The 11,732-nt window shown below is 55.4% G+C and overlaps 4 protein-coding genes across 4 annotated transcripts; 2 read left to right on the top strand and 2 right to left on the bottom strand.

The window, feature by feature from the left end:
• Positions 1 to 73: 73 nt before the first annotated feature.
• On the top strand, positions 74 to 1,207 carry VOLCADRAFT_119446 (uncharacterized protein; the record flags this gene model as incomplete). The annotated part of the gene is made up of 4 exons (XM_002956569.1): positions 74 to 238; positions 369 to 461; positions 631 to 697; positions 957 to 1,207. 4 exons carry the CDS (start codon positions 74 to 76, stop codon positions 1,205 to 1,207), a joined length of 576 nt encoding a protein of 191 aa, XP_002956615.1.
• Positions 1,208 to 1,751: 544 nt separating this feature from the next.
• Positions 1,752 to 2,952, bottom strand: VOLCADRAFT_83693 (uncharacterized protein). The gene is made up of 4 exons (XM_002956530.1): positions 2,770 to 2,952; positions 2,660 to 2,688; positions 2,507 to 2,542; positions 1,752 to 2,414 (listed from the first exon to the last, which is right to left on the bottom strand). Exons 1-4 carry the CDS (start codon positions 2,861 to 2,863, stop codon positions 2,064 to 2,066), a joined length of 510 nt encoding a protein of 169 aa, XP_002956576.1. The 5' UTR covers positions 2,864 to 2,952; the 3' UTR covers positions 1,752 to 2,063.
• A 115-nt stretch (positions 2,953 to 3,067) lies between these two features.
• atpmc1 (F1F0 ATP synthase, subunit C, mitochondrial) lies at positions 3,068 to 4,617 on the top strand. The gene is made up of 5 exons (XM_002956568.1): positions 3,068 to 3,112; positions 3,210 to 3,307; positions 3,399 to 3,429; positions 3,552 to 3,585; positions 3,661 to 4,617. The coding sequence occupies exons 2-5, from the start codon at positions 3,217 to 3,219 to the stop codon at positions 4,009 to 4,011; spliced, it is 507 nt and encodes a 168-aa protein (XP_002956614.1). The 5' UTR covers positions 3,068 to 3,112; positions 3,210 to 3,216; the 3' UTR covers positions 4,012 to 4,617.
• A 1,152-nt stretch (positions 4,618 to 5,769) lies between these two features.
• VOLCADRAFT_33476 (uncharacterized protein) lies at positions 5,770 to 8,874 on the bottom strand (the record flags this gene model as incomplete). The annotated part of the gene is made up of 7 exons (XM_002956529.1): positions 5,770 to 5,854; positions 6,526 to 6,563; positions 7,218 to 7,302; positions 7,540 to 7,649; positions 7,876 to 7,953; positions 8,142 to 8,246; positions 8,782 to 8,874. Coding segments are annotated over 7 exons (594 nt in total), but the record flags the coding sequence as incomplete, so codon positions are not given.
• Positions 8,875 to 11,732: the final 2,858 nt, after the last annotated feature.

Here is an 11,732-nt window from a genome sequence, read left to right as displayed (position 1 = left end):
AAGGACTATTTAGGCTTAGGGTTAGCTTGTGCAGAGCTACAGCAGGGGAGAACCCTTAATTGTAAATAAAAATATGTCTCTCCGCTGTGGGAAGAAGCGTAAGCTTATAGTGGACCACGAGGCTGAGAAAAGCATCTATGGAAGTTTTGTTTCAGCTGCCAACGCCGTCAGCACGCTGTACTCACAGGCCGTTCAGCAGCAAAGGCGCGCCTCGGCCCAGGCGTCCAGGCAGGCGCTGGTGCGTTGTTTGCACTATCTTTTCTGCCGTCATATTGTCGCTCGTGACCGTTGCAGCAGCACGTGTAGAAAGGATTCGTCACTCCGGAAAGCAGGCCTTCTCCTGACAGCCTCTTTTCCTTTTTATGCAGGAGCGAGTAGTAACCTTCTTGCTTGCCCAAAACCCCGGCTCGGAAATGGTGTCCAAGGCAGTTCTTCTCAATTTCTTGCAGCAGGAGTATGAGGTGTGTTCTTGATAAGCATAGTGGAAACAGGCAGGAAATTCATGGTGAAATAGATGTTCGTGGTCAAAGGACGGGGAACCGGTTACACGGGGTTGCATTCTTGGACGACATCGGCGAGCGCAGGCAGTAGCATTAATTGCTTACTGCTTGTATGCTCGGTTGCCTGTAGAGCATTGAAGGTGGTGAGCACCTACCGCACGTCTTCCCGGCCCCGCAGTTGTCCGTCGTAGGGCCAGGTATGTCGTATGTGGCTTTGGGGAGACGTCCCGCCTTGCAAGTCTGGGGACCTCTGGGGCATAGAGGGTGCTGAAGTCGCGAGAATCTTGCAGGATGCGTTCATGTTCTTTCCCAACACAGATTTCCTCCCAGATATTCCCCGTCACGGTTGGACGGTTGGAATGTTGCCAACTTGCGTGTGATTGTGTGCGTTTGAAAGGTCGCCCCTGCCCAAGTTGGCAGGTCCAACAATAAGCCCAAAGCTCCCATGACCTGCAGGTCCTCCCGCTGGCGAGCTGCAGCCGGATCATTCCGGGTTTACAAGCAAGGCCATGCGTGGTGTCGGCGGGTATTGCGGCGCCTCCGGAGTCAGCCCCTCTCGGCGGCAACACAGCGGCGGGATGGACGGTATGGATGCTTCAGACGGCGCCACGCAGCCACTGGTGGAGCCGCAGCCGCCCGCACAACAGGAGCTTCATGGGTTTGGGCCTTTCCCAAGCGGACCGGCGTTCCCGCCGCATATTGGGTAGCAAGCTGAGCCGAGAGATGTGTAAGGGATTTGATCATGAGCGCTGTATAGGGCAGGCGCGGTATTAGGGGCAGGCGGTTTAATCCTAGAGATGTATAGTTTGGGAGTGTGTACTTCGTCTCTGTAGTGTAGGGCTGTTTTCGGGATTAAGGGTTGCAGGAATAGGGATCCTGCCCTGCAGGTGGCGTCTCAGCTGTCAGTAATGCAGCCATGACGGAGTTTTTCGTACAGTTGAAGCGGTGGTAGCGAAGAAGATTATACTTCAAGGCGTCGGACAACCTAGGAACAGACAAATACTTGCTGCCGCCGCAGGATTTGCTACTTGCGCCGTGGTCTTGTATTTACTGCGACCAGGGTGTAGGGTTTAACTTGGTTTAAGCTATGATCTGCGGTTATACAGGACAACTTTCAGTGCAAGTTGTACTACTAGTCTGCCTAGGCTACACAGTTCGCTTGTTATTTCAAGGGTGAAGTGTTGAACAATGCCGGATGTGCCAAGAGGGATGCCATCATGTCACAGGTTTTAGCGACACTTGTTCTTCTATATTGCAATCAAGTATCATTACAGGATAAATAACAAGATATCGTAGCTCGAGACAACTTTCGATGTGTTGTTACACTCACAAGAGCATGGTACGTCAGCCAATATCAAGCTTATTGGATTGACACACTTATGTCCACCCTGGCACACACCTGGGACTGAAACCACATCGCCGCAACTACCCTGAAAAAATTACTATAATTGACGCTGTGACTTGCTTTAACACTACCATTTATATGTACGTCCTCCCTGAAATCCACATCCAGTCACACGTAGCCAAACTGAGCCGTTGGCGTTAGAGAAGTTCTATCGTGCATTACGCGAAGAGAATGAGGAAGACAACCAGAAGCGAGAACAGGGCAATAGATTCCGTCAGGGCGAAGCCCAGCAGTGCGTAGCCCACCAGCTGCTTGGCGATGTTTGGGTTGCGCGCTGCGCCGTTGATGAGCGAGCCGAACATGACACCCAGGCCAGCACCCACACCCGCCAGAGCAATGGTCGCGCAGCCGGCACCAACCATCTTGGAGGCAGCCAGCACGCTCATGGCACGCTCCTGAACCAGGGAGTTCGGCAGAACTGCCTGCTTGTGCAGCGACATGGGGCTCGCGGCAGCCTGGGCGCGGATCCCGCTTGCAATGGCGCTAGAACTGGCGGCCATGATTGGCGCCTGCGCGGCAATTAGAATCGTAGTATTAGCCCTTCCACACATCTTTCGAACTTGGCTCCGCAACTGGGATAAAGACGCGATTGCGCACATACCTGAATCACAGCTTGCGGCTTGGCTACAAAAGTGACCTACATGTTCAATCAAAGTCACGCTGTCAGCGAAAGTGCTCATCAAAACTGTGACCGCCCGTGTATCACCGCTGAAAGCGGCATAGAAACCCCGGCGAAACTCAAATGCATACACACCTTGTCCGAGCTGGCGGAAGCGCTGGCGCCTGTAAGCACAAAACCGGAATGCCGCGTAAGCAACCTGCTGAGTGATTGGCCGACTACCGGAAGGAGGGACCCACGCTTACCGACAGCCGCCATGCTCTGGCTCGACAAGCCGCGCACAAGCTGACCATTGAAGCCACGCAGGAACAGCTTAGCAGTGGCGGTTTGCAGCGACATCGTTACGCCGGCCCAAGGTAGCTGATCAGAACCAAAATTGGCACGCCAGTAAGCGACAGCTACAGAGAACTTCTGCAAAGCAGTCTAAAATGCACTAACTTAGAATATTGGTGACGGTTTACGTTTAGGCCCCATTCCGGGCACCCTCCTGGAGCCTCCACGATTGGGATGTAGAAATGTAGAATGCATTCATCTTGCACGGCTTCAGAGCAGCCGAGCTTAGCGTTGTGTTCAGTCCTCAGTGGAAACGTGAGTGTTGTAATAGTTATGTGTAGAAGAACTCATACGAGTCATCTCCGGAACGGAACACTCTCAACACGTGCGCCGGTCTCCTATCGTTTCGCAGGGTAAAAATGTCGTCCCAGAAGGCCGTTCAGCTGTCCCTTGGGGCTGCCCGCTCGCTGAGCACGGGGCTGGCGCGCCTGCAGGCCGCCTCTGCTCAGGGTATGTTCGAGGTTTCGCGCTATCTTTTCGCCATCATCAGCAACCTGCATTTTGATCCGTCATACCGTAATGTCTCTTGCCTTGATCGCAGGCATGCTGGTTGCGAGCCAGGGTGCGGCGCAGGTGCGTGATGGGGGAATATCGGGACACTTATGTAGGCTTGCGTTCCGCGCGTGATTTGATAAGATTTAAGGCAACCATTAGTATTTATGATGTTGACCTTGTTTTTCTGTCCGGATTCGCAGGTTTCTGAGAAACCTGTGATGATGGCCACGCAGGTGTGCCGAGCCTTGGTTGTTGCCTTCATCTAACATGATCTGCCATAAATACGCCTTGCTTCGTTTATTTTGCAGGGCCCCATTCTTGGTGTCACACCCAGCGCCATCGCAAGCGGGATCCGCGCCCAGGCTGCTGCGAGCCCCATGTCGCTGCATAAGCAGGCAGTTCTGCCGAACTCCCTGGTTCAGGAGCGTGCCATGAGCGTGCTGGCGGCCTCTAAGATGGTTGGCGCTGGTTGCGCGACCATTGCTCTGGCGGGTGTGGGTGCTGGCCTGGGTGTCATGTTCGGCTCCCTCATTAACGGCGCAGCACGCAACCCCAACATCGCCAAGCAGCTGGTGGGCTACGCACTGCTGGGCTTTGCCCTGACGGAGTCTATTGCCCTGTTCTCGCTGCTGGTCGTCTTCTTGATTCTCTTCGCGTAAGGGTTTTCGGCAGGTGCAGCAGTTTTCGGACAGGTGTACTTCGCGTGCACGTGCACGGCGTGATGCTGGAATGCGGGTGAGGGAAATGCTTGGCACGGGCGGGCTTCGTCAGATGCTAAGCCTCACGAATCTCATTAATGGCCGATTATGCCTTACGTGGCGATGACGGGAGCTTAACAACACGGCTGTGAGGCGTGCGAGGGATAGCTTTGCTGGTGGCGAGGTATCGTAGAGTAGCAGTCGACGGAATATGCCAATGGGATGTGGGATGTATTGTCTGATAAGCATGTCGAACCTGCCTATTTGCGCTGAGGATACCAGTCAGTCGAATGATCATACCGCAGTATGCTTGACCTGTAAGCGCTTCGAATGATGGGGGTGCTTAGCCCCAGGTCTTGTCCTTTCGGTCTTGTGTATATCCGATTGTCGGGGATTTCGTCGGTAGGACACAGTGGTGCCTCTTGTTAATCCGATAGCCTCGACGCAACCGATGCATGCATACCCGTGTGCAGCATACATGTAATCTGTCCAGTGAACTAGTTCTATTTTGCCGTAGGCATGTGGTGTCCTATATCACTTAGACAGTTAAGTTCTGCTTTGTCCGCCATTGACAGCGCAACACCCCATTTCCCATACCGTATCGGCGAACTTGATACAGCACATGCCAACGAAGCAATAGCCCTGGGACTGAACACAGCAAATCAGTCACCGGTTAGCGCTGCCTGAATTTCTTTCGCCTGAACATCATCCCTTATTCCACGACCCCTCGTGAACGATAGTACTGAGGATTATCACCATTTATAACGTCGCGGCGTATGATAGAGCATCCCGCAGGGAACGCACTACTCCCACCGAACACGCACATTCAGCAGCAACGAGTTGCGCTTCAGTTCCGCCGGCCCCGTCCCCGCGATACCCGGTCATTAGCCCTTTGCCCCCTAAACAACTCATCTGCGGATTTCGCACGTGCGCTACTATGACCACCGCCACCGGCACGAAACGCGTCAAAGAGACCTTCCTCAATCAAATAAGTACCCGCTGTCCCACGGGTCCCAGCAGCCGCAGCAGCTTCCACCACGACATCCGCCCCCACCGCGGCATCATCATCCGCCTCATCTGCAGCAGCCGTCGTGGCTGCTCCACGCCTGGCCCGCGTACTACGTACCCTGCTCCGGGTCAGTGCAGCCAGCTCCGGCATTGTCCGCTCACTCTCGGGTTCCGGACCTGCTCGTGCCAAATCTGCCGCCTCGTCCGAGTCGGATTCCGGGCTTGAATTGAAGTTCGCGCTGCCACCCTTTCGCGCTCCGCCACGGCCGGCTCTACACGGTCAGGATAAGGATTGGGTCAAGCGGCTGACTCGCGCAGTACAGCATGCAGGCCTGCTAAGTATGCACGTGCCTCGCCTCGTGAAGGCATGCATCTCTCTCTTTCTTTCTCTCTCTCTCTCTCTCTCTCTCTCACACACACACACACACACATCGACTTGAACATTTGCGCGTTTACACAAAGCACAACACACCCACACGGCTACAGGGACGTACACACAAAGCTTTCCTATCAACTACAACAGCAAATCAGCCCTCGGTTCAATCACCTTCCTATCTACCCTACAGCCCTGTAGACAAAAACACACCTGCCAATGCCGGCGCCGCTGCGGCCACGTCCACCAGCGGCCCTCTTCCTGGAGCCCGGCCCCCCTCCTCCCCCTTCCTCTTGTGGCCCCGCCGCCGTCGCCGTCGCCGTCGACCCCGCCCAGCTGCAGATGGGGCAGGCTCGTGTGTCGTGCCTCTGTGCCGGACAGTGCTCCCTGCCAAAGTAAATCATCTGCAGGTGCAAGTCCCGCCTGTGGCAGAACAAAACATGATAACGAGGTAACGAGGCGAAAGAGGGTTGGGGGAACACGGCCTACACGAGTCATGGCCACGAGTGACACCGCAACCAGGGATGAACAACCGCATACAGGTGGTAGAAGAGGAGCCTTAGAGCGCCTCTTCTTCGTGCTACGGTTCACATCTTATACACAGCATGTCGCTGTCGTTCCCGGGCCCCTATCCCTGAACGCTCGAGGGGTATGTACCTCTCCGCCCAAGTCCCTCTCCTGCTATCTGCAGCTCCATTCCCCCCGGCTGCGGTCTGAGGGTTTCTTCCCTTCCCTACCCCCTCCCGCACCCCAGTCTCCACCCTACTGAAAATCCGGGGGTGAAACCGGCAAAACACGTCGGGAATATCTGGTTAAAGGGAAAGGCTATGACTCCAGTCATAACACCTATGAACCGGAAGGTTCCCTGCGTCAGTCCGTTCCCCTGGCCGAAGCTATTGACGGCTATGAACGACGGTTGGCGGCAAAGTCCGGGCCACTTTCCTTTCCTCTGTAGGGCAACCTACACCGAAAAGTAAAGTGGTCCTAGACACCTCTCCTTCGGTAGTACCTCGGAACAAAACCCCGGAGCTAACATTGCTATATAGATGGTGAAATGAGGCGATGATGCGGACGGCATGGGGTGACGGACGCACCAGGTGTGTTCAGGCAGCAAGGTCTTCAGGTCTTGCTCCTGCGAGGGGGGAAATGATGAGCGGGTGATGATGATGGGGTGATGACTGTGCAAACCCGACTTGAGGACACGGGGATAAAGGGGTGAGAAGAGTAGGTGCTTGGATTTGAAATGCTTTGCCCATTTTCGTTATTTTTGGCGGTAATTTACCTACCATACTGTTATTGTCAACTACCCATGAATATTTTCATTTACCCATACAATTTCTCTACACATTCGTACAAACACAGCACACCAAACTTTCATCCCCCATTACAAGGCACCATCCTCGTCCGATCCCACCTACCCCCCCACCCTTCCTGCACCTCTCACCTGACCTACCCGCCCCATCCCTATCCCTCCCCTCCGCCCTTGCGGTGCAAGGATACCCCCGAGGGCCCCGCTTGTTTCCACCGCCCCGCACACCACCGCCACCCTCAACATGGACACCCGCAGAAACCCCTACAGTTCCCGAACAGCCACAGCCCGAACCTGCCGGGTAGCCAGCAAAGCCCTACATTCCCCAAAACGGCCCCGAGGAGCGAATATCACCGCCACCGCAATGGGTCGTGATTCCCCCCTTCATCCCCCTGGAGACATGCGGTATGAGACAACCCCCCAGTCGCACCTTCAAGTTCCCTAAAGCTCTCCCCTAGTATCCCCGTGCCGTCCCACCGTTTGTTCGACACTCTTGCCGTTGGACAGTCCCCATCGCTGAGCCAGTCGGTGAATGTGCGTGTCGACAGGGAAGGCCGGGTGGCTGGGAGAGGGGGTAGGGGTAGGGGCAGGGGGAAAAGACGAACCACGAACGAGTGAAGGCGCTGCCAGGGCAAGAGTGTACCCGAGGTGGGGGCAGGGGGGAAGATGAAGACGGGGGGAGGTTAAGGAAGCCAACAACATGGATATTGCACTTCAATTCAGTTCAGCTTGCCTCAGTTCCATCATAAAAAAGTAAATAAAAGTGAGTAAGTACATGAGATGTACATGTACGACGTACCTAAATGCCTGGCACATGACCACACTCGCGGTCTTGTGGCCGACCCCTGGTAGCTCCTCCAGCGCCGAGAAGCTGTCGGGTACTTGACCGCCGTACAGCTCCACGAGCATCTGACGTGGAGAAGGGGGGAAGAGGCGGAGGTCCAATTGGCGACCCGCGGCGGAAACAAGGCGTGGCGCGGCGTGGCGTAGCGTGTGTATGTGTGTATCTGTGTATGAGGAGAGATAACATAGACTTCTTCTCTCCCTCCTGTCCTCCCGCCCGCCGGTCAGCGCAAAGTTCTGGGCCCCCTCTCCTGAAGCCCGCCACACCACCCAAACCCCAACCCCACACCACCTGACTCAAGCGCTGTACGTTCCTGGCCTTCGTCGGGGCCAGACCCAGTACCCGAATGATGCGCTCAATCTCGGAGACCTACGTTCAAAGAAAAACAGCAATCCCCCATGGTAAGAAAGCTTATACGGCAGCTTGTACGGCGGAGTACGGACCTGGGAAGGCACCGGCAGACACTGCATCCTTCCCCCTTCAACCCCGCTGCCCCCATCAGGAGGCAGGAGGCAGCGATGGGAAGTTGGGCCAGCAGCTGGCACGTACGACCGTACCTTCAGCGCAGCCATGGCCATCGCATCGGGCCCTCGGGCGAACAGCTCCGGAGTCACCGTGTTCACCTTGGCATCCGTACTTTGGGCCGACAGCACAACCGCAACCTGCCGTACGCCGGCGTCAGCGCCGTACAACAACGGTGCAAAAACCGGATAACATGTGTTTTCGCCCAGCCGCCACGGCCGTCGTTTCAAAACATCATACCGTGGGGTTGGGACAGAGGAGAAGTGACAGCAATCCTAGCCCGGAATCGCGGGAGGGAAGTGCGGGGTTTCGCCATAAGGCCGGTGTAGTGCAGTTGCGCTTTAGCTGTCTGTGTGTGGTTTATTGGAGAGCCGTTTTTTGGCTAAGAAACCCCGGGTGTAGCTGGATTGGCGCTGGCGCTAAGAGATTACCGCCATGCGCTCTGTGTTGACTGGAGGCGCAAACCCAAGGGGGGAGGGGGCCTCCCACCGAACCCCCAAACCGTGGGCCTACCACGTGCCATACCCCTTACAAGACTCCGTAAATCAAATTTGGACAAGTAGGACCCCCTTCTCACCCGCAGACATATTCAACCCCGATCCCTCTCCCTCATGTCCCGCGATTCCGATCCCGCGGCAACCCGCACCCCGGTGCGCCCAGCTGCTGCTTCCCTACCAGCAACTGGAACGTGCTGCCATGGTGTAATGGGATTGGAGGAGACGGGTACAGTTCTGAAAGTTGTTGTTGGATTCGGAGCGCCTTGGCGCGGAGCTGGGAGAGGACGTCGGGGTGGAAGCTTGGGGCTGCGGGCAGTGGCTTGGGCTTCTTTTTCAGGGGTGTGGGCGTGGTGGGTGTAGGCGCGGATACGGGTTCTGGAGTGTCGGTTGTATTCGATGCGCTTTGGGGATTGGCGGGGGAAGGAGAAGCGGATGCTGCGGCTCCAGCTGCGGCGGTTGGAGAATCGGTGGCGGGGGGTTGCTGTGCTGCTAAGCCGGCGGGCTCGGTGGAGGGGGGAATGCTGCGTGTGCGCTTCGCGCCCCGTGGCATCCCAGTTGTCGTCAAAAAAGGAAAAGGTAGTAAATTATATATGTGCCGCGTAGTACTTTCGCTGGGAATGAGATGCGCCAAGCTATTACAACGGCGAACCAACATCACCTCACACAGGCGTCTGCTGCATGGAAACTGTTATCTTCATGATCATAATAATTTGGATAATGAAGAGTTGTCTTGCTTCGGAAGCTCATACGTTGCGACGACCTGTCAAAACATGTGCGCGTTGCCGTGCACATTCTTTATTTGGCTAAGATTAACAGGATGTAAGTCATCTTGCCATCCAGCTGGTCAACAGATCCGCAGTTCACGCCTTTCGTTAAGCAGCCTAGGGACTTGACTTCACTTGGAGGGTTCTTCATCAGGTACGGTGGCGGAGGGCTTCCGTAAGGACGCCGGAGCCCTAGCCGCGCAACCACCCGCAAAAGCGCGAAGTCCTTTTCGCTCGTGTTCCCCGGCATCCCGTGCAACCCCGTGCATCCAGTGTTAAGACTGCCCTCAATGAGTCCGTCTCCTTCTTCATTATCACGAAACTTGGGGGGAAGCAACGCGGGAAGTGAGGGGGAAGCGCAGGTGACTCGGTGGGATGACTTAGGCTCAATTGTATGGAACGATATTCCACACGCCCACGTGCCCATTGACCGGCCGCACCACTCACAGCAGCTATTCATAGATTTTACTTCATTCAAATAATTATTCTATCATAACCCGCGATGGTATGGTGAGGTAAGGCAAACGAGGTATGGTGAGGGAACATCGGGCCTCCCCTTGCGCCACTCGCAATGACCAGCGTGTATTCAAACTGCTACAGCACCACGACGACGTGCCTTTTGTGAAGAAGGTGGCGTATTTTAGCAACGAATAGTGGCAGATACTGCAATTTAGAACTGATTGTTGAACTTTGTACGATTGGGTGTAGGTAGGACGCGTGCACGACACAAACCACGTCCCAGTAACGCTAATCCGTGCACCGGATGCTTTAATATCTTGGTTCAAATTATGTGTAGTTCCATATTATATATATTATATATCCATGTTTGAGCTCCGGGAAATTCTTAAGCATATTAAGCTGGAACAGGCCTGAAAGACTGCAACAGAATTCGGTAACAGTACTTGTACCATCTATAGTTTCACCGTGTTTGGTTTCGTAAATTTCATTCCAATCCTCTTAGCAGTATTAGCACAAATCAGACGAAATCAGAAACGCTTCTCTGTGACGCCAGTTTGCTTCTAGACGTTTTTCGAGCGGCGGTTGTCCCGACGAATGAGTGGGCTTCTTGCAATCCTTGGATGTGCCCGGGACAACAAGGAGGACGATCTGCGTCGACTTGTCACCGATGGCATGGCTGTTGACACCGCGAATGAGGTGCGAAATGATGTAAAACGCACCTAGCCAGGCCGCATAGTGCACATGTTGCGCCGCTCATATTCACGTGTATCCATCACAGTTCGGGCAAACGGCTCTGCACGTGGCCTCTTTGTGGGGCAACTTGGAGGCCATGAAGGTGTTGGTGGAGCTTGGGGCTGATGTCAACAACCCGAACAGCAGGTGGGGCCCGTCTCTCATGGATCTAGGAAAGCTGATCAAAATTGTGGTCCAAACAGCATCAGCATTTCGGGGGCTGCTCTTCTCATTTGGGTTCCATACCGCCCGCTCTCCATCCCCTCCATGTCCTCCATCGGTAGCTCACACTTCCTTGTGCGTCCCCCACCCACCCGCCCACCCGCTCGGCAGGGGCTCTACCCCGCTTCACTTCGCCGCCAGTGCCAAGCGTAATGCCCTCGCCGCATGCCAGCTGCTGTTGGACGCGGGGGCGGATACTGAGGTAAGGGCGGTCGGGCAGGTGGAGGGGGGTGGAAGGAAGAGAAGGCTTTCCCAGGTGGGGGAGGACAGGGGAATAATTTGCTTAGTCGCGAGACAAAATGTGTCTCAAAAACACGCACACCACATCGCACACACATCCTCTTGCTCTCCTGACGTACCCTTCCGAACTCAAAAGTTACAAGTTATAAGTGCCGCACACAAGTGCGGGTGTGTCCGTAAACGCCGGGGGGGCCACGGACGTTGTATTGGAAAAAAGCAAAGCAGTTACAAAGAGCTGTCGCCGTCACCTCCCCGTCATACGCCCAGCTCGGCCCCCACCTCCCCTCCGCCTCCGCGTCCGCCTCTTCTCCTCTCGGTCTCCTCCTCCTCCTCCTCTGCAACTTCGGGACGCTTTGCTGACTGGGCCTTGTAGTGGAGCACCCCCCAATAACAACAGCAGTACCAGTACTACCAGTGCCGGTGCTACCAGTAGCAGGACCAGTACTAGCAGGACCAGTACTAGTATCAACACCACCAGCTTGATTGAGGGAGGAAGGTGGTGATGGTGGTGATGAGGGTAACGATGAAGGCCCGGGGGGACTCTCTAGCCAACACCATACGGACCGCCGTCCCTCCAACCCCCTCACTCACTCGCTCGTCCCTCCACCCCCCCGGTGATGATGCTTTCTGCACTCCCTCCCCCACTGCCCATCATTGGTGTCCTCAGGCGGTTGACTTGATGGGTCGCCAGCCCTACGAAATGGCCAACGAT

The sequence above is a fragment of the Volvox carteri genome (assembly GCF_000143455.1).
Source record: "Volvox carteri f. nagariensis unplaced genomic scaffold VOLCAscaffold_62, whole genome shotgun sequence".
Taxonomy (NCBI): domain Eukaryota; kingdom Viridiplantae; phylum Chlorophyta; class Chlorophyceae; order Chlamydomonadales; family Volvocaceae; genus Volvox; species Volvox carteri.
Note: the sequence above shows the minus strand (reverse complement) of the source record. Positions and strands in the feature narration are given on the sequence as shown.